At 42.9% G+C, this 23629-nt stretch overlaps 1 protein-coding gene across 1 annotated transcript in view; it reads right to left on the bottom strand.

Annotated features, from left to right (window-relative positions):
• Positions 1 to 11303, bottom strand: part of MICAL3 (microtubule associated monooxygenase, calponin and LIM domain containing 3) — a 114164-nt gene extending 102861 nt beyond the window's left edge. The window contains 8 exon segments of the mRNA XM_040641967.1: positions 517 to 632; positions 978 to 1235; positions 4218 to 4318; positions 5284 to 5439; positions 6049 to 6150; positions 6777 to 6893; positions 8803 to 9010; positions 11022 to 11303. Of these exon segments, the coding sequence (XP_040497901.1) occupies positions 517 to 632; positions 978 to 1235; positions 4218 to 4318; positions 5284 to 5439; positions 6049 to 6150; positions 6777 to 6893; positions 8803 to 9010; positions 11022 to 11285 (1322 nt within the window). The 5' untranslated portion in view covers positions 11286 to 11303.
• Between the last annotated feature and the right edge of the window lie 12326 nt (positions 11304 to 23629).

Raw genomic sequence — 23629 nt, 5'->3', positions numbered from 1 at the left:
TCTTACCTCGTTTGCAATGATCCGCTTCAACATATCTGACATTTGAAAGTTTGAGAAATGTTTACAAGCAGTTTGGGTTTTTTTTTTAATTCGAAGTCAATTCTTATTTCTTTTCTTATGTTAGTATGCCCCCTGCAACCACACTGATTTCATTAGTGTAAGTCTTTCTACTTTAAGGACAGAAAGATTTAATGTACTATGTTTATATATTTGTTCATGTGACTGTCATTAAAGGAATCAGATACTGTTCTTTAATGGAATACAAAGATTCAGATACCATTTGTCAGTAACAAATTTAATTTGGAAAGAAATAAAAGAAGAGCACTTAAATTAGATAGTCTTTACATATCTATGATTTTATTAATCAATATCTTGCTTCTCTTAAATATGGAAACATCTTTAATTAAGAAAGGAAGAGAGAGAGAGAAAGAAGAAAACGTGTACTCTGCCTGAGGAGTAAACCACTCATCACTCCCAGTTTTCTCGTGGAAGGGACCCCTGGCTACTTCCAATTACCTCTCGGCTAGGACCTCCAAGGGGCTTGTTCCTAGAGACCAACTTCGTACCATCCAGGCTGAGTCCATAGCAGCTAGAAATCCTCGGGCTATTCCTGTTCCCATTGGCCAAAAAGGCTATGAAGGAGACAGAAAACAAAGAATTAAAATAAATTACCTTTCAGTAGAGGGAAACTAAGAAAGAAAGTTTGCTATTGACTGTACTTTTTGGCAACTGTTCAGATACTGGGCTTTCCCACTTCGTAAAGGCAGAGGAGCAAATCACAAAAGTTGCAGAGCTTCCATCCATACTTAGCAACTTCCCTACTTCCTGGTGTATCTTCTGCAGGGAGTCTACCTCTGCTGCACAATGTGGTAGACACTCGCTCTACAACCTGGGATACTCACGTTTGTTCCTAATTCTTACTGCTTCCTTACTATTGCCTCTACTACAAAGAAAGCACTGCCATCCTTACTGCTCACCTCTAGGAGGCTGTCCCCAACCAGGGCCACTAATAACTGGTGTCCATTCTGCTCCCGCACCAAGGCAGCATTCTCGGAGGCGTACATACAAGTGAAGTCAAACATGGCCACATCAGGCTGCCCATAGTGATTGATGGCAAAATCCAGAGACGGCAGCTGCTGCTGAGTGGAGAAGTCTGCCGCCTCCCTGGCATAGTTCAGCAGAGCCTCTTGGTCGACATTCTCCCGGGAAAGCAAGAGCTCTGTGTCAGCATAGTCCTGTCTCGAGAGCGAGAAGAGGGTCAAGGGAAAAGCCCCGTTAGAGCCACACTATGCATGTCAGATGTAAGCTAGTTTCACAGCCTTTCCCTTCTTCCTAAAGTGATTTCATATTCCAAAATAAGTCTACACAAATTAAAGAAAAAAGGGGGAGGTGGTTTCTTTTTAAAATTTATTTATTTTTTAAAAGATTATTTATTTATTTGAAAGAGAGAGAGAGCACATGAAGGTAGGCTGGTGCAGAGGGAGAAGGAGAAGGAGGCTCTCCGCTGAGCAGGGAGCACAACGTGGGGCTCAATCCCAGGACCCTGAGATCATGACCTGAGCCGAAGGCAGATGCTTAATCGACTGAGCCACTCAGGCACCCCTTTTTTAAATAATTTTTTAATTAATTAATTAATTAATTAATTAACTTGGAAGAGAAAGAGACAGCACGGGGTGGGGGACACGGACAGAGAGAATACCAAGCAGACTCCCTGCTGAACAGGAGCCAGATGACCCCATGACCCTGAGATCATGACCCAAGCCAGAATCAAGAGTCGGATGCTCAAACGACTGAGCCACCCAGGTGCCCTACAGGGGAGGAGAGCACAGGCTTTGTCGCCTGGTATTTCCATTTACTTAGAGCATGTCATACTTCTTTAATCTTGCCTAATCCAGGTCATGAAGTTGTTTTGAATACCAAATAAAATAATTTATGTGATGGTACTTTCTAAACTGAAAATGTATTTTATAATTTATGTTATATTGGTCATCATTATCTTCTGGGTAGCAAATAGCTTCTGGCAAATGGGACCACATAAAATGCTCAGCATTGTGTAATTCATCAAACCAAAGGAAGCACCCAAAAGCTTCAGTGCCAAAAAGATGTGAGGTGGGAGCAATGGTAGTCCCGGGGGTTGGGGAGAAATATGTTGAAAATGGAACAGAGGTTTTCAAAATAATACATAAGATTCTGAAAGGCTCCAGAGAAACCCATCAACTAAGAAAAACAGTGATGAGAGGGAAAAGGGCTTTCCACATAAAGGACTGAAAAACTCCTTTTCTGTTTTGGAGATTCCTGGCTAACTAAGCCAAATCTTTATTCTCCTAAAGTGGGGCCTAAGGTTTGTTTCCAAGTGTCCCTGATGGTACTTTCAGCTACCGCTACAAGATGTTAATAGTCAAAGCACAAATACTTAAGTTGGTCCTCAAAACCATGTTTGTTCAACATTGAGTAAGTGACCACAACCAGTTTAGTATTTCACAGCACACATAGAAACATGGCCCCTGCCCTCTAAAAAAATAAATAAAAAGCAAAAGTAAATCAGGTCTTGGCATTCTAGATTGTTCCTACATTTGCCATGCCTTGGAGATATTGCAGGTTCAGTTCCAGACCACCACAATAAAGTGAATGCTGCAACACAGCCAGTCAAATGAACTATTTTGATTTCCCAGTACATATAAGTTATGTTTACACTGTGCAGTAGTCTATTAAACGTGCAATAGCATGTCTTTAAAAAACAATGAACCTACCTTATCTAAAAAATACTTTATTGCTAAAAAATACTAAACATTATTGGAGTTTTCAGCTAATTGTAATCACTGATCACAGATCACCATAACAAATATAATAATGAAAATGTTTGAAATATTGCCAAGAATTATCAAAATATGACACAGAAACATGAAATGAGCAAACACGTTGGAAAAATGGCACCGACAGACTTCTTCAGTGCAGGGTTGCCACAAACTCTCAATTTTGTTAAATAAATAAATAAATAAATAAATAAATAAATAAATAAATGCAGTAGTTGCAAAGCACAATAAAACAATAATTTCAACTGATAACCACTGCTCTGCCTAAGACGGTAGATTTGTCTGAACTTAGTCCCAAAGCCTACCACCGGGCTCACTGGCTATTTCTTATTGATAAAGCATCCAACCAAGTATGTCTTGTTTATGCTTTTGGCAGAATGGGCTGTACGAACTGCTCTGTCCTGTTTCTCTTATGTACATAAAGGAGCTCAAGGCTGAGAAATACATCTGAGGTCCATGACTGGGAAGAGGCTGTGCTGCAGGCACTTGCTCACTGGCTTGCCCCCAACACTGCTCTCAGATATGGCAACAGTATAACTCAGTCCTGCAGAGACAAAGGCACCCTGGAACTCCGCCACGAGTCTGTGCTAAGAACTGTACAGGCCTGAGTCAGCACATCTAGAGCCTCTTCTCTCCAGCTCATCACACGGGGATAGTAATTCTGACTCAGACTGAAGACCAAACAAGACTTAAGAGACTGTCCTTAAAAAACCACCTATCCTGTGGTTCTCTGATTTCATATTCTGTTCATCATCTTAGGGAATGTCATACAATTATCCACCTGGAAAAAAGGCTGAGCCAGACCTCTCATCATTGTTAGGTCATGAAGAGGTCTAAATATACCCTGATCCAGCCAGTGTTCCCTAGACTTCTGATAGACATATCTGCAGTAAAACTAGAACCATTCTCAGGCTTCCAGGTCCAACTCCCTTCCCCTACCACCCTCTCCCCAAAGACGACCTATTAACCAACTGCTAAGCAGTCATATGTGGAATTAGCTATAACGACAGACCAAATCACCTAAAATTAAACTGAGTATCCGAGATAACTGATATCTGAGATTTGCTTTAGAACAATCCAATGGCAGGAGTGGGGACTGGGATGAGGTGCTACTGAAATGATATTGGCCATGTGTTGGTAATTGTTAAGATGAAATGGTGGGCACATGCGGGTTCACTGTATGCTTCTCTCTACTTTTGTTTACATCTGAAATTGTCCGTAACAAAAGATTTTTTAGAAGTTAAACTAAGAACATTAGAGGAGTACCTGTTTCCAGGAGATGAGTTGGGTGCTCATTTTCATTCCCTTGCAGGAAAAACTCATCAGACAATAAAACTCTTTCTCTTAGTGGTCACATTAACTAGTACAACATAAAAAAAGGTTTGAAAGAAATCCATTACTCACGTGCAGTATCACCCCTTTGTCTAGCAAACTCTGCTTTTTGGCTGTCATAACAAAATAGTGTGTGTCATCTTTGTAGTACACGATATTCTCCAAGTCAATGCCTGCAACCAGAAAACAAATCTGTCACATGTGGGCTTGCTGAAATGAAGGTACATTAGGGCAGCCAGAAAGTTTGCATGGGTCCACAGAGACCAGGGCTGTAACACTCCAAGCAGAGAAAGTGAAAATAAAGAGATGCCTGAGCCCAGATTCTTGCTTCCTGCATATTCAGTTCATGAGAAAAGGGCGAGCTATGTTTATACCTGCACTGCTCTATAATTCACTTGATACCCTAAGTTATCCTAAAAACCATGATCAATAGTAAGCAGAAATAGAAGGACTAGAAGAAAAAGAAAGGTTAACTTCTAGTAAGAGGTCAGGGTTAGTTCTCAAATTAAACCTCTTTGATAGTCATCAAGGCAACTGGGAGAATCACCTCTACTCTTAAGCAGAGTGTGAACTAGTGACTTTTTAATTCAATAATCTAAAAAACAGATGTAATGGAAAGCAATCATGTTCTAGAAAACAGAGAATTGAAATCTGATGCACATTTTTATGGCAACAAAATAATTTATTCAAAAGCTATCACACGACAATCTCATTCCTATCTAGCACATGGTTTACTTCACGCCCAAACTGCAACACCAGAAGACTGTATACTCGGTATCTAAAGTCAGGTTCTAGAGAACCAGAGACCTACCAATCGGTAGCTTACTGCATTGAGCACCATCACTCAGAGCCACAGCATAGGGGAAAGGGTTGGAGTAGAGTTGGTAAAAGGCAGAATGAGCCCTTAAAAACAAACAAATAAATAAAAACTAAGCCCAGGGCAGCCCTGTCACTGTAAAGAGGATAAAGAATGCTAGAGGAGGAGACAGTGATAAGGAAAGCAGTATTGAAAGAAAGAGAGGGGCAAACAACAGTAATAATGCCAATGACCACCCACTCTACCAAACCCTCTGGGAGAAAAATCACAAGTAGTTATTTAAATTTCTATCCTTATTGCTTTGGAGGCATCTACACCAACCTGTGGCTTCCCTTAGTTCCTGGAAAAATTTTTGGTTGAATATAAAAGCCACACCACTGATCTCTTCTACTTTGGCTTCTGCTGTTGTATTTCGGTTAATAAAATTTGCTGTAATGGCAATGGCCAGCTTGCCGCGAAATTCTTTTCGCCGAAATCCTGGAAGGAAAGAAATTTTCAGAGGTGCCACAACTTGTTAGAGAAGAACGAAAATCACTTCAAACAGGAAAGGGGTGTTGATGATGACATTAGGGAACATGTGGGATGGGAATCAATGGGAAAATTTTAGGGCAATTCTTCTCTATCTGAAAATAAGGTGTTTACCTACCAAAAAATATATGAATTCAGGAAAGAAGTCAAAGTCTCCCCCACACTAACAATTTGAAATCTAACTGACCAAAATACTACTCAGTGCAAGAGATTCCATTAAAAGAGAAAGAAAGAAGGAGAGAGGGAGGGAGGGAGGGAGGGAAGGAGGGAGGGAGGGAGAAAGGAAAGGAAGCCACCACCTTACTAAACTTAGATATAATCCTGCAGTGTCAAACAATTAATTATCTCCTAGTGCCTTAACAAGAGTGCCCTGTAAGAAGTAACCCAAGTATCAGTTGGCTAGTGGAAAGCTGGGCCTGTCATTCAGTTAGAATAGATAGCACACATATGCAGATTCTTAGGAATGTGGATTCTGATGATACAAACTCTCACCCCAGGGTTGGGGGAGGGTCACCCTTCACTCTGCTATGAACCAGGCAAAGCAGCATTGATCAATACCTTCCAAGGTGTTCCTTCGGCCATCCCCTCCGATGATCACTTCGAATTCATATTCTGACACAGGATGGGTTTTGGGGTGGACCAGTGCCCGCCAACCTATCCCTGTGGACCAAAGTCAAAATGAAGGTCAATACCCAGCCATATTCATACACCTAAGAGACCTTTAGATACAAACTGCACAAAACCCCAAACTGAAAACACCAGGAGCAAAAGCATGGGGTACAAAACACAGGAAAAAAAGAAGCCTTGGAGAAGGCTCACAAAAGAATGCTCCCCGCCACGTGATTTGCTATAATGAACACAAATGTTTGCAACATCTAATACTATGTCAAAAGCCTCCTCACAAAGTCAAAAGTTCCTTGAAAGATACAGGCTGTACAACTGAAGAAACTTTTTTTTTTTTTTTAAGATTTTATTTATTTACTTGACAGAGAGAGAGAGAGACAGACAGGGAGAGGGAACACAAGAAGGGGGAGTGGGAGAGGAAGAAGCAGCCTCCCAGCGGAGCAGGGAGCCCAATGTGGGGTTCGATCCCAGGACTCTGGGATCACGCCCTGAGCCGAAGGCAGACGCTTAACGACTGAGCCACCCAGGCACCTCCTGAAGAAAGCTCTTTAACTAGTTCTGAAAACAACCCACAGATTCTTGTAGTTTCCTCCCTTGATCTCATTTTTTCTCACAAAATCCATGCCCTTTCATCCCCCCTTCGTTTGTCCAATCCAACTCACGTTCATTTTCTTGGTCCTCAGGAGGCTGCACAAGACCTTGGAATTCCACATTGACATGGATCTCAATGCCTAGGATCAGGGCTACTTTCAAAAGTATTAACTGAAGCTGACGAATACCTGGGGGAACAAAAAGATGATAGTAGTGAGGGCACACTGAATAGAGAGTACTAGTCAGCGATTACTGTTCAGGTTCTCGCCTGTCCACCTACACAGTTTATCCAGACTCTCAAAGCCTCCTGTAGTTGGAGACATTTTCCAAGCCATGCTCTATAGCTTCTTTCTTTCTTTTTTAAGGGCAAATACAATTCGATGCAAGAGATGTTCTAGAAAGACATGCAAGGCCACTCCTACCTCCTGGGTTCAATGTTCAAAATAACCAAAAGTTCTGAGACAACATAGATTGTGGCCAACAGGAGACTCTCTTTTCCATTTTCCCAATCAGTCAGAGCCACAGTCATCTAGCGGAATCCACAATCCTGACAGGACATGGTACTTACCACAGAAGGCAAAAGGTGTGCACCCTCCGGTGGGTTTTCCAGTTTGATACAAAGGGGCTGGACTACTTCTAAGATCCCCATAGCATCTCCCTTTCATCCTATTATCTGACCTTCACACACTCTTATAAAGTGAGAAGGGGAATCCTTAATCCAACCTTAGTCTCTTGCCATTCCCCCTCCCACCACTGGTCTACAGGTGTAGAAACTGAGGCTCAAAATGAGTGAAAGTCTTGCTCATTATCACAGCGAGATCTATTTATTTATTCTATGTCCAATGAGTGACCACTAAGTGTCACACATGGTAGCAGCCCCAGGCCTACTGAGATAAAAATCTAGTCCCTAATGTAGGACCCTCTCAGCTCCAAGACAAATCCCACATAAGGCACACAAATTCAGACAAATCGAATGACCCTTGGTCCTCTCTTAAGACCAATTTCACCTGCAGCCTCTGACTAACCTAGTGCACGCGAATCCTCATCTAAGTCATCTTGGTTCTGTTTCCCAGCTTATCATAACCACCACCCTTCTGAGTCACGCGCCTACAGGCTCATTAAATCCCATTCTCGTACACATTTAATATTTGCAGACAACTGGATTCCAAGATGCTTTACATATTATAGTCCAACAGATGGGCAGAACGCTTCCTCTGCCAATGGAATGTGGCAGCTGTTGGCCAATGTTTGATAAATTGGCACAACCACTTCGAACAGCAAACAGTTCAGCAGTCTGATATATTTGCAGGACACATCTGCAGGAGCTCAGAACAAAAGTTCCTTGATAACAACTTTCCTGGAATCATTAACGATGATCAATAAACAAGACTCGAACTTCATAATGTAGATACCGTCTGTTCTGAATCACTTTTCAGATAGGCCACTTAACAGTCATGGAAAGAAAATCCCTATCTGCACTGACTTGTATTTACTCTATAGGATCTCAGAAAAGCACAGGCCCAAGCTGAGCTTGGAGATGACAAAAATATAGGAAGAGTTACCCATGCTGTAGACCTCATGAGAATCACCTAACCAAATGAATCTCATTACTAACTTGCCACTGGTGACCAAACTAGGAGGCTGCTTCTAAAACTGTGGTTTCCCCAGTACTGTCCCCGTTGCATTTTGTTCTCACATTAGTAGAGTTTCTATCATACCACATTAGAGAGAGCCTCATGCTTTATGCTTCTTCCACTAGACTAACCACCAGAGGGTCAAGGCTCAAATTGGTAGTGTTTCCTAGCCTGGCCCCAGTGCCCATCCCACCCACTGCAAGTGCTCTGGAAGAGTTCAAGACCTAACTTTAGAAATCCTTAAGTTAAACTCATGTCAATAGGAGAGATCACTTGCACTTAAGAGTCCTAGGTTATAGACCACCATATCACATGTATTTTGACTCCAAGCACACTAGACATTACTGATATCAGAACAAAATGGGCTGTTGAGTATGAATTCCTCAAATAATCTGCCTCTTTCTACTGAACAAGTGGGTAGGGGGCAGGGGTGGGATCTTGCAGGAGGATTGGTTTTACTTACTGATATGGTCAATAGCTCCAGCACAGAACTTGCCATAGAACTTCTTGGCACCCAGACCTCGCAGATCATGTATGGTGAATGGCCAGAGATGCAAGACGTTGTTGCGGGAGAAGGCATCTCGTTTCTCAATAACAACCACCTTAGCTCCCAATAAGGATAAGTCAATGGCTGTACGGAGACCACAGGGGCCAGCTCCAATGATGAGACACTGAAAAACACAGCTGCTTTCAGGGCAAAGGCAGCACATCTTAGGAAAGCTCACATTTCTATAACAGTTTCATGATCTCATAACCATCATTCCCTAAAGCCCCCCAAGTAGGGCTATTCTCCTAAGAAATCTTCAGACCCATGTGGGTCACGGGAGAGCATCTGCAATGCCTTGAGAGAAAAGCTGGTGATTGTTATGGATAGAGGAGACTCTTTTAACTGCTAGTGCTGCACATAAACCCAGCACATGTTCACCTTGTAGACCTGCAATGTATTGAAGTGGTCATCATTTCAACAAACGATTTGAAAATCACATCATCTTTTATTAACAGGAGAGGACTTTTCGAAAGGTTTCTAAGTCAAGCAGATTTCTGTCCAAGGAGACACAGATTATTAAATACATAGTTCAGACAATATTAAGAGTTCTGAAATGAATCTACCACTCTAGGATTCCAAGAAGGCAACTTTCAAGACCAAAGTTTTATGTGCTGAAAAGAGTTCTAAAATCACCATCTTTTACTGAAAGTCCAGGGAAATGATCTTAAAGACCCGTATTCTAGAGAAGTACATAAGGTGAGAAGGGACACTTAACTAATTTGTATTATTCTTAATAAAACACCACAACTCACTCATAAAAGTCATGCCTCTGAATTTCTTGAATTTTGCTGATAAGTATCTACTCAGAGGCAAATCCACTGGGGGAGGGTCTTTAGGTCTCCACATAGAGCAAATTAAAGCTCGTTAAAGGACATTAATAATCTAGTCATGAAGTCATTTGCAACTTTGTTTCCCTGCTAGCTTTTTCCAAACTTCTCAGGTGTTTTTACATAAGGAGGAAAGCAGGAAACATACTGTTTTACATAAGGAGGAAAGCAGGAAACATACTTCCCTGTACTGACTCCTGCACAGGTGACTGAATATCTCACCTGTTTCATGTAAACTCTATTTCCCTAGATTGTGAAGAAAGCAAAGAAACATTTTGGCTCACAAGGCCCTTGCTTATCAAAACAAACCTTTGGAATATGGATGAACAGAGGTCTGAAGCTTGTGGCAGATCCCCAAGTTAGCAAATACTATTTATTTATCTTTTTTATTATAACAATATTTTTTTATTATATTATGTTACTCACCATACAGTACATCCCTGGTTTTTGATGTAAAGTTCGATGATTCATTAGATTCATTCATTAGTATAACACCCAGTGCACCGTGCAATACGTGCCCTCCTTACTACCCATCACCAGCCTATCCCATTCCCCCACCCGCCTCCCCTCTGAAGCCCTCAGTTTGTTTCTCAGAGTCCATAGTCTCTCATGCTTCATTCCCCCTTCTGATTACCCCCCTTTCTTTATCCCTTTCTTCCCCTACTGATCTTCCTAGTTCTTATGTTCCATAGATGAGAGAAACCATATGATAATTGTCTTTCTCTGCTTGACTTATTTCACTTAGCATTATCTCCTCCAGTGCCGTCCATGTTGCAGCAAATGTTGAGAAATCATTCTTTCTGATAGCTGAGTAATATTCCATTGTATATATGGACCTTATTAGTCATTAAGTATGGAATGACGACTTTATAAAGATGACATGCCAGGCATCATGAAGCCATGTTCAGACAGGATGCTAACAGGGCATGGCTGCTTCTTTACTAAGCGACCTGCATCCTCCTAACAGTGTGAGATTCAAAACAGAGCCCTCAGGGGGGAATAAAAAGTTCCTGTACCACTTGACTTCAGGGTTGTACTTAAATAGCTGAAACCCTGTTCAAAATGTGAATACATGAAATAAGAACGGGGTCTGGGACATGGAACAGTCAACTGAACACAGGTAATGGACCCACAGAGTTTGACTTTCTGTACTAAGTCTCTGTTAGACTCTGCCTAGTTCTCACCTCTACTCACCAGTCTACCTCTACTCAATCCCTTTCTTTGGTTTACCTCTCCTCACAATCTTTTTTTTTGTGGTTAAATCCTTAGGTCAGTGGCCCCAAGGCCTGGGAGAAGACAAACCCTTACCTTAGTGTTAGTGCACGCTTTTCCCTTTTTGTAGTCTTTGTGGCTACCCCGCTTGTCCAACTTTGCCCACAGTGCTTTGGCTTTCCAGTAGTTAAGCTTGGACTTGAGCTTGTGATAAAAGGAGCGGTAGTCCTTCGGCTTCAGTTCTAGGTGGTCACAGAGCTCTTGGAAGGCCTTGAGGGTACCCTTGCAGGTGGTGGCCTGCACAAACCGGTCAAAGAGGACATGAGCTCGATTCATTGTCTCGTTCTTACTGTCCTCCATGCTTCCCCACTCTCAGCACCCCCCAACAAAGGGGGCAGTGGGATGGCTGTTGATCCACCTGATTCTGTCACATTAATCTAACAAAAATAAAGAAAGAAAAAGGAAGGGTTAGCAAATCCAAATTTCTACCTACAAACATTTTCTAGGAGACACAACTCCTTTTCAAACGGAGTTCTGAGTGTCAATCCAAAGTGTACACCCCACACCCCAGTACTCCAGGCACTATCTGTGACACTGGGACGGAAAGATGAGCAGGACAGTGCTTGCTTTCAAGGGTCTTACAGTTCACTGGGCGAGACAGACTCATAAACAGAACGTTTTAGACTAACGCTAAGTGCCATTACAGAGAGAAGCACAAAGATTTGGGAATATAAACGATGAGTACCTAATCATAGTGGGTCCTCGCTGAAGATGAACCTCTGAAAGGTGACAGCTGAGTCTTTCAGGATAAGTCAGCGTTAGGGAAGGAGTGCAGGGAAGAAGTGTGGAAGGTAGGAAAAGAAATAAAATACGAAGGCTTGTGAGTGAGTGACTTTTACAGATGAAAGACTCAAGAATGATTCCCAGGTTTCCCGCCTAGGCCACTGAGTAAATAATGACACAGACCAATGAATTAAAAATAGAGGAACTCATTCATGAGGGGAGAACAGTGAGTTCCCTTCTGGCTTGTTATGTCTGAGCTGCCTTGACAGAGGTGCTCATAGGAAGTCAGGGGAGTAGCCGGGGACCCAGGCCCAGATTTGGGAGTCATTAGCATACAGGTGGTACTGGAACCTTCAAAAAAGTGGTACAATCACACAAGGAGAGCCCATGGGAAGAGAGAGTCATGGGCCCTGGATGAGATCTGCGACTCATCAACTTGTAAGGAATTGGCCGAGGAAGATGAACTCTCTAAAAAGATTGTGAGGCACAGCAGAGAGAGGTCTGAAGAGAACCAAAGGGCAGTGTCACAGCAGTCTTCTTGAAGAAGCACAAAGTTCAGAAGTGGCAAAGTCAGTAGTGTTTTAAAGGACTGAAAAAATCCTGCCCCTGCATGTGGAACATGGCAGGGTGGGAAGATTTTTTGCCATTTCATTTTGCCCACGAACATATTTGACAGTAATGATAATGTCTACACCTTCCACTTACCAAAAACACCTACACATCCACCACTCTATGTTTGCCGGATAGAAGCTTTAAGGTGGGAGAAGGCACCTTACATGCCCCTTTAATGCACTCTCTCCTTTGGGTCTGTTTCATCGTTTTTGTATCATCACTACTTAGAACTATTAGTGGAAGGTAGGAGGCAAAGGGCCAAGAGTGAAAACTAAGGCCTAGTAAGAACAAGGAGCACTAACAGGGCTCTGAGCCCCGTGCCAGATACTGGTTGCGTGACCCCAGACAAGTCGCTCTGCCTCACCAGGCCTCGATTTTCCCTTTGTGTAAGACGAGGAGGTTATACCAGATGGTCTCTAAACTCCTCTTCCAATTCTGAAGTTCTCCGAGTTTAGTCCTGAGAAAACCCTCATGGTCACAGTGCTCACTCCTGGTTTTCTAGTCAGAATGCTCTATCACAGGCTTATCACCAATTCGCTACTAGTGTGACAAACAGGACGCACTGTAACTTTGCTTTAAAGAGGACTTACTTTTGGAGATGGGGGGAGTCTGAGGAAGGGGGGTGTTGATCCACTGTGGTCAGGAGGGGTAAAGAAGAAAGAAGTGATTCACTGCTTAGCGGAGCAACCCAAGAGTACTGGGAGCCACCAAACTGTATGTGCTGATGAAAACAAGTGTCAGAAGAAGGCACCACGCTCGGGGCATGGAAGAGGCCATGTTCTGTCCTGAAGCCCTTTCACCGGGCAAGTGTGTATGCAACAGAGTGCCCATTTGTGAAGCAGAAGTAACATCCTGCGTCTCTCTACACCTCACCATGATACTGTAAGGCTAACCCAAATGAACAGGAGATTTGTCTGAAGCTTCACAGGAGAAAGTAATAGCTATACACGAAGAGCTGACACCTTCCCTTTATGTCAGCAGACCCAGCACTCTTCCTGTGCCGTGGAGGCCGAGTCAAAGATGGTAACTCTTCACCCGGACACACTGACTCGGCTTCTCAGCTCAGATACATACTTACTCAACAACCTTTCCTGGCTCTGGAGGCCACTGCTAAAAACACAGCTTGTCTCAATAGCCATGTGGCCTAGAGTCCATCAAGAAACAGAAATAACTGGAACTAAGTTCCAGTTCCCCCTAAATAGAAGTTTATTCTAGGAAAAAGTATGCAGCAAGAGAAATATTTTAAAGTTCCTAAAAAGAGCCCACTCTTTTTCTCATACACCAAGGCTTATCTTAGAAATGATACGTAATGAAAAGATATCTTAACAGGGGCAGAAAAAACAGATGTGTTTATCCAAAGGCAGAAGGGTGACAGGTGACAACCAATGACTAGAAAGAAAGGTCCCAGAGTGACTGCCTCTTGCCTTCCTCGTGTAGATTTCTGTGGCTTTATTTGCTTTTTTGACAAACAGACAGCATTTTGCAATACTGACCCTGCATGCCCGACCTGTGTTCATAGTCGACATTGACTCCGCCAGAGTCATAATGTTCGAAAAGCTCTGAATACACCTGGTCTGAGCTCTCTGCCTCTTATCAAAGGAGAAAATGATTTCTTTTTGTTCCTAAATAGCAGTCACCTTCCACTCCTTGCAAGGATTTGGAGCACTCAGTACCAGGATGTTCTTGCTGAAACCAACACATTAAAAATCCTGCAACTCTGGGGCAGCTGGGTAGCTCAGCTGGTGGAGCGTCTGACTCTAGGTTTCAGCTTGGGTCGGGATCCCAGGGTCGTGAGATCAAGCCCCAAGTTGGGCTCCATGCCGAGTGTAGAGTCTGCTTGAGAATCTCTCCCTCTCCCACTGCCCCTCCCCCTGCTTGCATGCATGCATGCATGTGCTCTCTCTCACACTCGAATAAATAAAATCTTAAAAAAAAATCCTGCAACATTATTTCTAAAAGCCTTTCCCCTGTCATAATGCTTATCTTATGCTTACACCTCCCTGAAGTGTCTTGGGCATTTATTTTCAAAGAAAAACTGCCTTGGACGCTAACATCCCCTTGGTTGGCTGGAGCCCACTCTGTTTGAAATATTCACTTCCACAGAGCTACTAACCATCACAGAGATTTTCCAAATCAACCCCCACCACAGATGAACACCTTCATTAACAACCGGCCCCCAATTCTTCTGCTGACTTTCAGGTTTCAGCCACAGCTCCCACACCTGCAGAGAGTCTGCTTCCAAGCAGTAGTCAAGTATTAAATGCCCAGTCTAAGGGATTTTGACCTGCAGGTCACTAATGACAACAGATAAATAGAGGTAAGTTGGTTCCTGGAACAATGCAACAAGCACCCAAGGTAAGAGTACACAAGATTAATTCCCCTGGGTTGCCTCACTTTTCCTACTTTGCAAGCCAAATGACCACAGCAGGAAGACACTCTCAAGTGCTACAGCATTACTCTGTAACTCTGCTGGACTGGGACTGTGTCATTTACCAAGGGGAACGTGGCATTCTGATTCATTCTGCGAGCAGCTGGGCAGAACTGCAGAAGGGCCATTCCTGTTATTACCCTAATTTCCCTCATTCCTGAAGGTCAACTCAGATCCTGCTCCTCTTGGCCTCTCCTGGACCATCCCTGTGTGCCAAACATCCTAGTATCCTGGGAAATTTTCATATTCATAATTACAGGAACCTAGAGACCAGGGAACCTGGCCAGAAGGTGCCAGAAATCCTGGGGACTGAAAAGCCAAGGTGTGGAAGGAAGGGAAAAGGGAAGTGAGGAGCCCAAGGAGGGAAGAGCAAGAAGAGATGATGCCAGGTTTCCAGGGCACTGGTGCAATTTCTGCCACTGGACAATATCTTGCATGTTTTGTCCCGTGGCAGCTGACTGCTGACTCAGAAGCCTTGCACATTCCTTGGCTATGGAGGAAAATGCTGGAGAGGCAGCCCATGAAATACATGCAGGAACAGACTTTATGTTTCTATTTACAACAAGAGTAAAAGGCTGTCACTGACTCATGGCTGGTTATGAGAACACTCAATCTCTACCTCTTAGAATAGGTGCATGATTATTTGTAGGAGGGGAGAACTATCTTTAAAAATAGAAAAGGGAGGAGCACCCTGGGTGGCTCAGTTGGTTAAGTGTCTGCCTTCAGCTCAGGTCATGATTCCAGGGTCGTGGGATCGAGTCCCACTTCGACTCCCTGCTCAGTGGGGAGTCTGCTTCTCCCTCTCCTTCTGTGCCCCCCCCCACTCATTCTCTCTCTCTCAAATAAATAAATAAAATCTTAAAAAAAAAATAGAAAAGGGAAAGAGAAACAAAACAAGAAACTAGGAATTATAGTTCAAGAGTATGAAACCAGGGGCGCCTAGGTAGCTCAGTTGGTTAAGTGTCTGACTCCTGGTTTTGGCTCAGGTCATGATCTCAGTATCGTGGGACCTGAACCCCACGTCAGGCTCCATGCCCAGTGTGGAGACTGCTTAAGATTCTCCCTCTCCCTCTCTAAAAAAAAAAAAAAAAAATTAGGAGTATAAAACCAGAGTTAAGTTTAGTTAATTTTCTCCCTAGCTACTGCACCATCAATATACCAGATGTGTAAATCTCTGAATCTTATTAAGGAATCTATGAAATGCTTCTANNNTTTCCCTAGGCCATTCAGTCAGAGGTGTGACTTGTCTAAATAGATCTTAGGAATAAGTAGATCTATAGGAAGGCAGGTTTTGGAATGTGATTAGGTGGAAACTTAGATGAAAACTGCACTTCGGATTATAGAGATTCCTTCGTTTTGTCTCAGAAACAAAGACCAAAGTTGCCAAATGCCTTGAGTTCTTCATCAGTCTTTCCGCAACAAAGGCCACTCAGGCTACTATCATCTGTGGATGGGAACACTGAGACCCACGCCTCAGCAGGCAATGAGCTGACTGAACCAGACAGTCTGGGAATGAGACTCCTTGTCGCCTCCTACTGCTCCCCATCTCCGGCACCAAAGGCTTATCTCTCACAGCCTTATCTAACGTTCTATGGGTACCTGGGAACCAAGCTCAAAATACAAGAAGGAAAGCAGTCTTTCTCCAGTATTCTTGTTTCTGCACTATTCCATCCTCAGCTCGCATCTGACTTCCCATCCTATTTAGCATCAAACTAAGCAAGATGCTGAGGACACAGGAAACCAGCCCCCACCCTACGTCTGCGCCCCTCCTCGAACCCTAGATCTGCTCTTTAGTCATACTGCATTACTCATCTGCAGCTGTCAGTTCACAAAGCCATTATTTAAATGGCTCTCTCCTACACTAAGAGCTTCCTAGCAGGGACCAGGTCTTTGTAGCTATAGCCTGATCTGTAGTGGAAACACTATGTTTCTTTGGAGCTGATGAGGGGAACAGAATCTCCTCAAGGAATTCTGTATGGGATCTCAGAAACTCCACACTGGAAGGGCCAGTCCTGGGGAAAAGCACTGGCCTTGGCCTGCGTGGCTGGGAGGTGGAGGAGAACTGGACACATGCAACAGAGATTTCTACTGCGCTACCAAAAAGTTGTATCTAAAAATGCAAAGGTAAGCCTGGACAGGGAGTGATGTCCTAAGAAGAGCAACCAGCAAGAAACAACAAGTGCTTTTCAAGATATGGAAGCACCCCAAGTATCCATCCATAGATGACTGGATTAAGAAGATGTGGGGTATATATACAAAGAAGTATTACTCAGACATAAAAAAGAATGAAATCTTGGGGCGCCTGGGTGGCGCAGTCGTTAAGCGTCTGCCTCGGCTCAGGGCGTGATCCCGGCGTTCTGGGATCGAGCCCCACATCAGGCTCCTCCGCTATGAGCCTGCTTCTTCCTCTCCCACTCCCCCTGCTTGTGTTCCCTTTCTCACTGGCTGTCTCTCTCTCTGTCAAATAAATAAATAAAATCTTTTTAAAAAAATGTTTTCCTCTTATTCAATATACTGCATTCTAGATAATCCCTTAATGTTTAGACTTACTCATTTTCTCTAATCAGCTGTTTTTTAAATTTCAACATTTTAAGATCTCATTTCTGAAAGTTCTTTCTCATACTTTCCTGCCCATTTTTTATAGTCTCTTGCTCTAAAAACCAATATTTACTCAGTTTTTTGCTTATAAAGTGTATTATACTAAGTTAAACTATATTATAATTCCTGGGTTTGTACATATGCGATTTTTTTTCTATTGACTGTCACTCATGTTTTTATTATGTTTAGTAATTTTTTTCCCCAGAGGGGAGGTGGGGGATGGGGAAGTAGGGGATGGGGATTAAAGAGCACATGTATCATGATGTAAAAAATAAATAAAATAAATAGGAGGGGCACCTGGGTGGCTCAGTCAGTTAAGCGTCTGCCTTTGGCTAAGGTCATGATCTCAGGGCCCTGGGATAGAGTCCTGCATCGGGACTCCCTACTCAGTGGGGAGCCTGCTTCTCCCTCTTCCTCTGACCCCCCCTCCCCGCTGCTCATGCTCGCACATTGTCTCTCAAATGAATAAATAAAAAATCTCTTAAAAAATAAAATAAATAGGAAAAAATGAATTAAAAATTTTTTTAATTAAAAAAATAAATGTAGCACTTTCGTTATGAACTTCATACCACTTATTCTTGGCTATGACCCTCTCTAGAGGGATCTGAGAAAAAGCCTGGACAACACGATCTCTGTGCTCTCTTCTAAGTCTCCAATTCTGAAGACACGGTTAGGGCCCTAACCCCTATGTTCTATTTTCTGTAAGTTTTTATTTTACACCAGAAAAACAAGGAGTCAAAAAGAACGATGTCCCCCTCCAACCAAAAAAGAACAATAACCAGAGGCTGGTCTCTTATAAATAGTTTCCTCATCTACAAAATGAAGTCATACCGATGGGATCACAGAGTTTTGCAGGAACTGAAGTAATGAATGTAAAATGTTTAGCAGTGCCAGGCGCACAGCAGGACCCTGGAAGTGCAGTAGTTATTATTAACCGGTCATCTATAATCCCAGCAACAAAAGGTTATACTCCGGCTAAACAAATGACTCACACACCAGAACTCGAGTGCTCAGCTTTGTTTTTTGAAAGAAAAGTGTTTCAAAACTTTCTTTGTTCCATCATTGCTCCGTACCCTCTCCAATCCATCTGTTAGAAGGTGTGATAACAGCATTGATGGAGGACTAAAAGAATAAGATTTGTGTTAAGTTTCTGCCAAACTTAGGTATTAAAACAAGAACGATGGACTTCTATCAATAATGGTAAAAATAGCTAACATACTGAATGAATAGTTACTAGCTGTCAGGTCATTTCATCTTCACCTCAATCCTCTAAGGTAGACTCTATTCCCTCCATTTGCAGATGGGGAAACTTCAGGTCGAAGAGCTTTAAAGATCATATGGCAAGAAAGTAGTGCAGCCATATTTTGCACCCTGAGCCCAAAGCCTCACCATTATGAAAAACCACCGGAGAATACAGCTGAATAAATAAAGGCGCATCAGAAATACTCCCAGCCCCTTGCTGCCCGAGAGCCAGAACCTGCAGGTGTACACACAGACCACAAACCGACCCTGCCTGCTACGAAGGTCACTGCCCAGCTACCAACAGACAGGCAGTTTCAAGTAAATTTAGTAAGGACACACAATGCAGGATTCTTTTTCTTCTCACAAGTTATTGCTGCATCTGCTCCTTTGAAATGGAGCCCTTTCATAAATGGAAGAGCGGTCTGGTTTCACAGTAATTCTTCCCATTGGCTGCTGAAGGGCTAGGCAACTAAAACAGTACTAGCAGAGTTCTTATCAGTCTGCAGCCACCAGCAACACCTTTGAGGAGTCCATTACAAAGAATCTGTGAATCATCTAATGCCACTCCATGCATTGTAAGAACTCAGGGCAGGACAGGAAGTGAACCTCAACCTACCCACTACGAAGAGGACCGCGCTGAGTTACAAAGAGACCAAAAAATCAACACCTTCTTGCCCCATAATCCGAGAGCATTTGCTATGACCCAGGCTCTCAGGGTGATGAAGGGCCTCTGACCGGGAGAAAGGCCCAGTGAGGTTGTGGGAAAACACAACCAAAAAGCTGTTCTTCTACACAACAGGGGGCTCCCACCTACTTTGCTCAGTACTATGTATCAGTTCTAGGCACACAATAGACGTTCAATGAGGTTCTGTTGACTAAAGGGACATCAAGCCACCTACACCTGTGCAGACTCAGGAGGTAGTCTGGCTGACAGCTGTGCAGGGTGCCAGGTAGGGCCAACTACAGCACAGGGGCTCAGAGAACACCAACGCCGCAACAGTCCAAAGGGACATAAATACCCCCATAAAGATGACTGTAGAGCCGTTGGGAAAAAGTCGAGGTCCCGTAAAGGCACTCACTCTGTCACATCTTAATGATCTGCCTCTCCCAGGGGCAGACCTGCAGCCAAAGCATTCCCAGAACATACAAATAACTGGCAAGAGATTAACCTGGAACAGAATTTGGGGTTTCTCAGTTGTCCAGTCTGCCTACTACCACTTGCCATGAATCACAAAATACACAATGGTCAAGGCTGGGTAGGATCTGAAAGATCATCTAACCTAGCTAGCCATCCCACCCTTGTATCTTCTATATACCATCAGGAACACCTCCAATGACAGGCAACTTTCTATCTTAGGAAGTAGTCTTCACAATGTTTGATCACCTTGAAATGCTAATTTCCCAAGGGCTCGATTTCTACATAGAAGACCAAAATCATTCTACCCATAGTTTTTTACCCAGTGGTCCAAAATTTATCTCTTAGAGGTATCCAAAACAAAACCAGTTCCTTCCTTTTACATAACAACCTTCCAATAATTGCCATCTACACATTCTCCTTCAACCGTTTCTATTTTGACATGGTTTTCAATTTCTTTACCTTCTTTAGAATTCTTCCACAAGCTCCCATCATGAATGTCTATACCCATCTCATCTGCCTTTCCTCCTGTAACTGTGAACAGACAACTATCCGCATGCCTACCTGAAGCAACCCTCCACCCATGCACCCAATCCCATCCCCTCCTACTCAACTGCACTGCCTCCTGCACTGGTCCCTCTCTCCTCCCCCAAACTGAATTATTTCCATCAACACCTCTCATTTTTAAAAACCACGCCCTGTCCCCATACCTTCTGACCAGTTTACTCCACTACCAGAAAGAACTGCATGTGGTCACAACTTTCTCTTCTCCCACTCTCTTTTGAACCCACAGCAATTAGCTTCATCCCCACTACTCCACAGAAACATCTCCTCAAGGACATGCATCATCTCCCTACTGTCAAATCTAACTGCAAATTCTCAATCCCAGTTGCCTCAACCTATCAGCTGATCATCCCCTCTTCTTTGCCTCTAGAACACCACTCTCTTGGTTCTCCCCTTGCCTCACTAGACACTTCCCCATGTCCTCTGCTGGTCCCTCACACATCACCATCCGCTGCATGTTGAAATGGCCACAGGATCACTTTGTCTTTAGGTGCTGTTCTCAATCTACATCTACTCCCTAAACATCATTAGTGGCTTTAAAATTTTTAAATTGTACACACAGTTACCTCTCTATAAATACAATTTTTAAAAACTTTTTACAAAATTTACCATTACTACTGAGATATTCTGATGTTGTGTATTCTATTTCACTAAAAAAAAATTACTGATTCCCACTGTATTGATTTCATGACCCATTAATGAGACACAATCCACTTTGAAAATCTCCCAGTCCCATGGTTTTAAGCACTACTTCATAGGACAGGTAGTTGATGGTGCTCCAATATTTACTTTCTTGCTTCTGAACTTGTATAACCAATTGCTTATTTGACATTTCCCCTTGGATATTTGACAGGCATCTCAAACTTAACACACAGAAAACCAAACTCTTGGTTCCCATTCCCACCCTCAGCCTGCTTCTTCCCTAGTATTCTGCATCTCAGCAAATGGCACCACCATCCACTTAGTCACTTAATCCAAAACCTTAGAATTATCCTAATTTCTGTCACATCTCATGGTCGATTCCTCAGTAACTTCGGTCTATCTTCAAAATATAGCCCAAATCCAACCACTTCCACCATCTCTTCTTCTACCGCCTTCACTGAAGTCATTATCATCTCTTACTTGGATTATTGCAATAGCCTTTCTCCGCTTCCACTGTCTAAATCCCATGCCCCCAACCCCGAATATTTTCTATATAGCAGCCCTAACATTCACTTAAATGTGAGTCAAATCAGGTGATATATCTCTGCTCAAATGCTCCAATGGCTTCCCATCCCATAGCTAAATCCAAAGTCCTTACAACGGCCTATAAGGCCTTGAGTAACTGCCCCCACTTCTGTATCTCCTTGTTTATGTCCTACCACTCTCCCCCACGCTCCTTAGGCTCTAGCTAGACTGGCGTCTTCCTGTTCATCAAGCACCTTCAGCAGGCTGCCCACCCAGAGACTCTGCCCTTCCTTCTCTCTCTGCCTGATGATCTCCACCCAGACAGCTACATGGTTACTTCCTCACTTTCTTCAGATCTTTGCTCAAATACCACCTTATTAGTCAAACCTTTCCTGACCACCTACACGAAAGAGCACCAGTCTCCTATCACCCTTGCTTTGTTTTTCCTCTGGCATTTGTTATCACTTGACACAGTATGTGGTTTACTTGCTTATTGTTTATCTCCTCCACCAGAATGTAGGCCCAACTAAAAAAGTAGAGCTTGACTGAAATGTACCCTAAACTGTTGACACATACTGTATAGTACAACTCCAAATTCTTCTTACTGATGTGGTTTCTAAAATACAAATCCCTCACCCTATATTTATGTACTTTGTTTTCAAGACCCATTCGGGACCCTTTTTAAACTACTTTCACTAAATTTCATCTTGTTTGACTCAGCCAGAGCCATGGATATAGCTCCCATCTTAGGGAAAAAGCAAACATTTTTACAATGGCCTATAAGGCCTTGTCACAGTATTTCACAAAATTTTGGTCTCAGGGTTCCTTTATACTCTTAAAAATACTGAGGGCTCAAAGATCTATCCATATTTAATGTATCTGAGGTTAAAAGAGAAGAAAATTTCAATAGTTATTAGTTCGTTTAAAAATAACAATCCATTACATAGCCACATAATTAACATATTTTATAAAAAAACAAAAATATTTTCCAAAACAAAATTTAGCAGAAGAGTGATGCTTTTACATTTTTGCAAATCTCCTTAATGTCTGTCTTACACAGACAGCTGGATTCCCATATCTGCTTTCTGCATTCCATCTGTTGCAACACACACATATCATGTAGCCTCCAGAAAACCCCACTGTACACTCACGAGTATAAAACAGTAGAAAAGGCAAGTAATATCATCTTAGTATTATTGTGAAAGTAGTTTTGACTTAATGAACCCCATGAAAAGGTCTCAGGGAGCCCTGAAAGATCTACACCCCATACACACCTTACCCCTCTCCTATCCTCCTGCTACCTATCATGCACACCCCTCAGTTAGACTAGCCCTTTTATTGTTCCTCATACACACCAGACACACACCTCAGCCTTTGCACTAGCTGCTCCCTTTGTTTGAAATACTCTTCCCTCAGATCATTCATGCATGCAAAAAATACCAAGCATCCATTACATGCTGAGTATTTTTCTAGGTTCTTGAAACAATACAGTGAGCAGAGGGAAAAAAACCTCTCACCTCCAAGGGCAGAAGTCTTCTAATGGAGCTGACATGAGCACAATTTACTCCCTCACTACACTTGGGTATTTATTCAAATGTCACCTTTTTAGTGTGGCCTTCCCTGACCATATTATTTAAAACTGACTCCCCACTCTGCATATCCTCTTTCCTGGTTTTCCCCGAAGCACTTGCCACAACTTGACATACTATAAATTGTTATTTATTTACTGTCTGTCTTCCTCTCTAGAATGTAAGCCCTGTGAGGGTAAGGATTTTTGCCAATTTGTCCACTGCTGTATTATTATGCCTGGGACAGTTCCTGGTTCATAGCAGGTGCACAATAATTACTTCTTGAATGAGTAAGTGGATAGGTAAATAAACTCTTCCAGTCTGCTGAGAGACATCTGGGGATTCAGGCGGAATTCTGTTAGGATTTGAGACATAAGTCATATCAAATGAAAATGGATTCAGGTTGGGAGAAGGAATAGAAGTACAGAGATAAGGGAATCCCACAAGGAGAATGCAGATGGTTTCTACCCTCTGGTCTGCTGGATTATTTTGTCCTTCTCCATGACCACTACCCGCTCTAGACCTGCATTATATGTGCCCTGCCCAGCAGGCCACTGCACCCAGCTTAGGACCTGCCAGCAACAGAGGAGAGCAGGACAGGAGCCAA

This window comes from Ursus maritimus, unplaced genomic scaffold, assembly GCF_017311325.1.
Source record: "Ursus maritimus isolate PB19 unplaced genomic scaffold, ASM1731132v1 scaffold_26, whole genome shotgun sequence".
Classification (NCBI taxonomy): domain Eukaryota; kingdom Metazoa; phylum Chordata; class Mammalia; order Carnivora; family Ursidae; genus Ursus; species Ursus maritimus.
The sequence above is the reverse complement of the archived record's forward strand: the minus strand, read 5'-3'. Positions and strand labels throughout refer to the sequence as shown.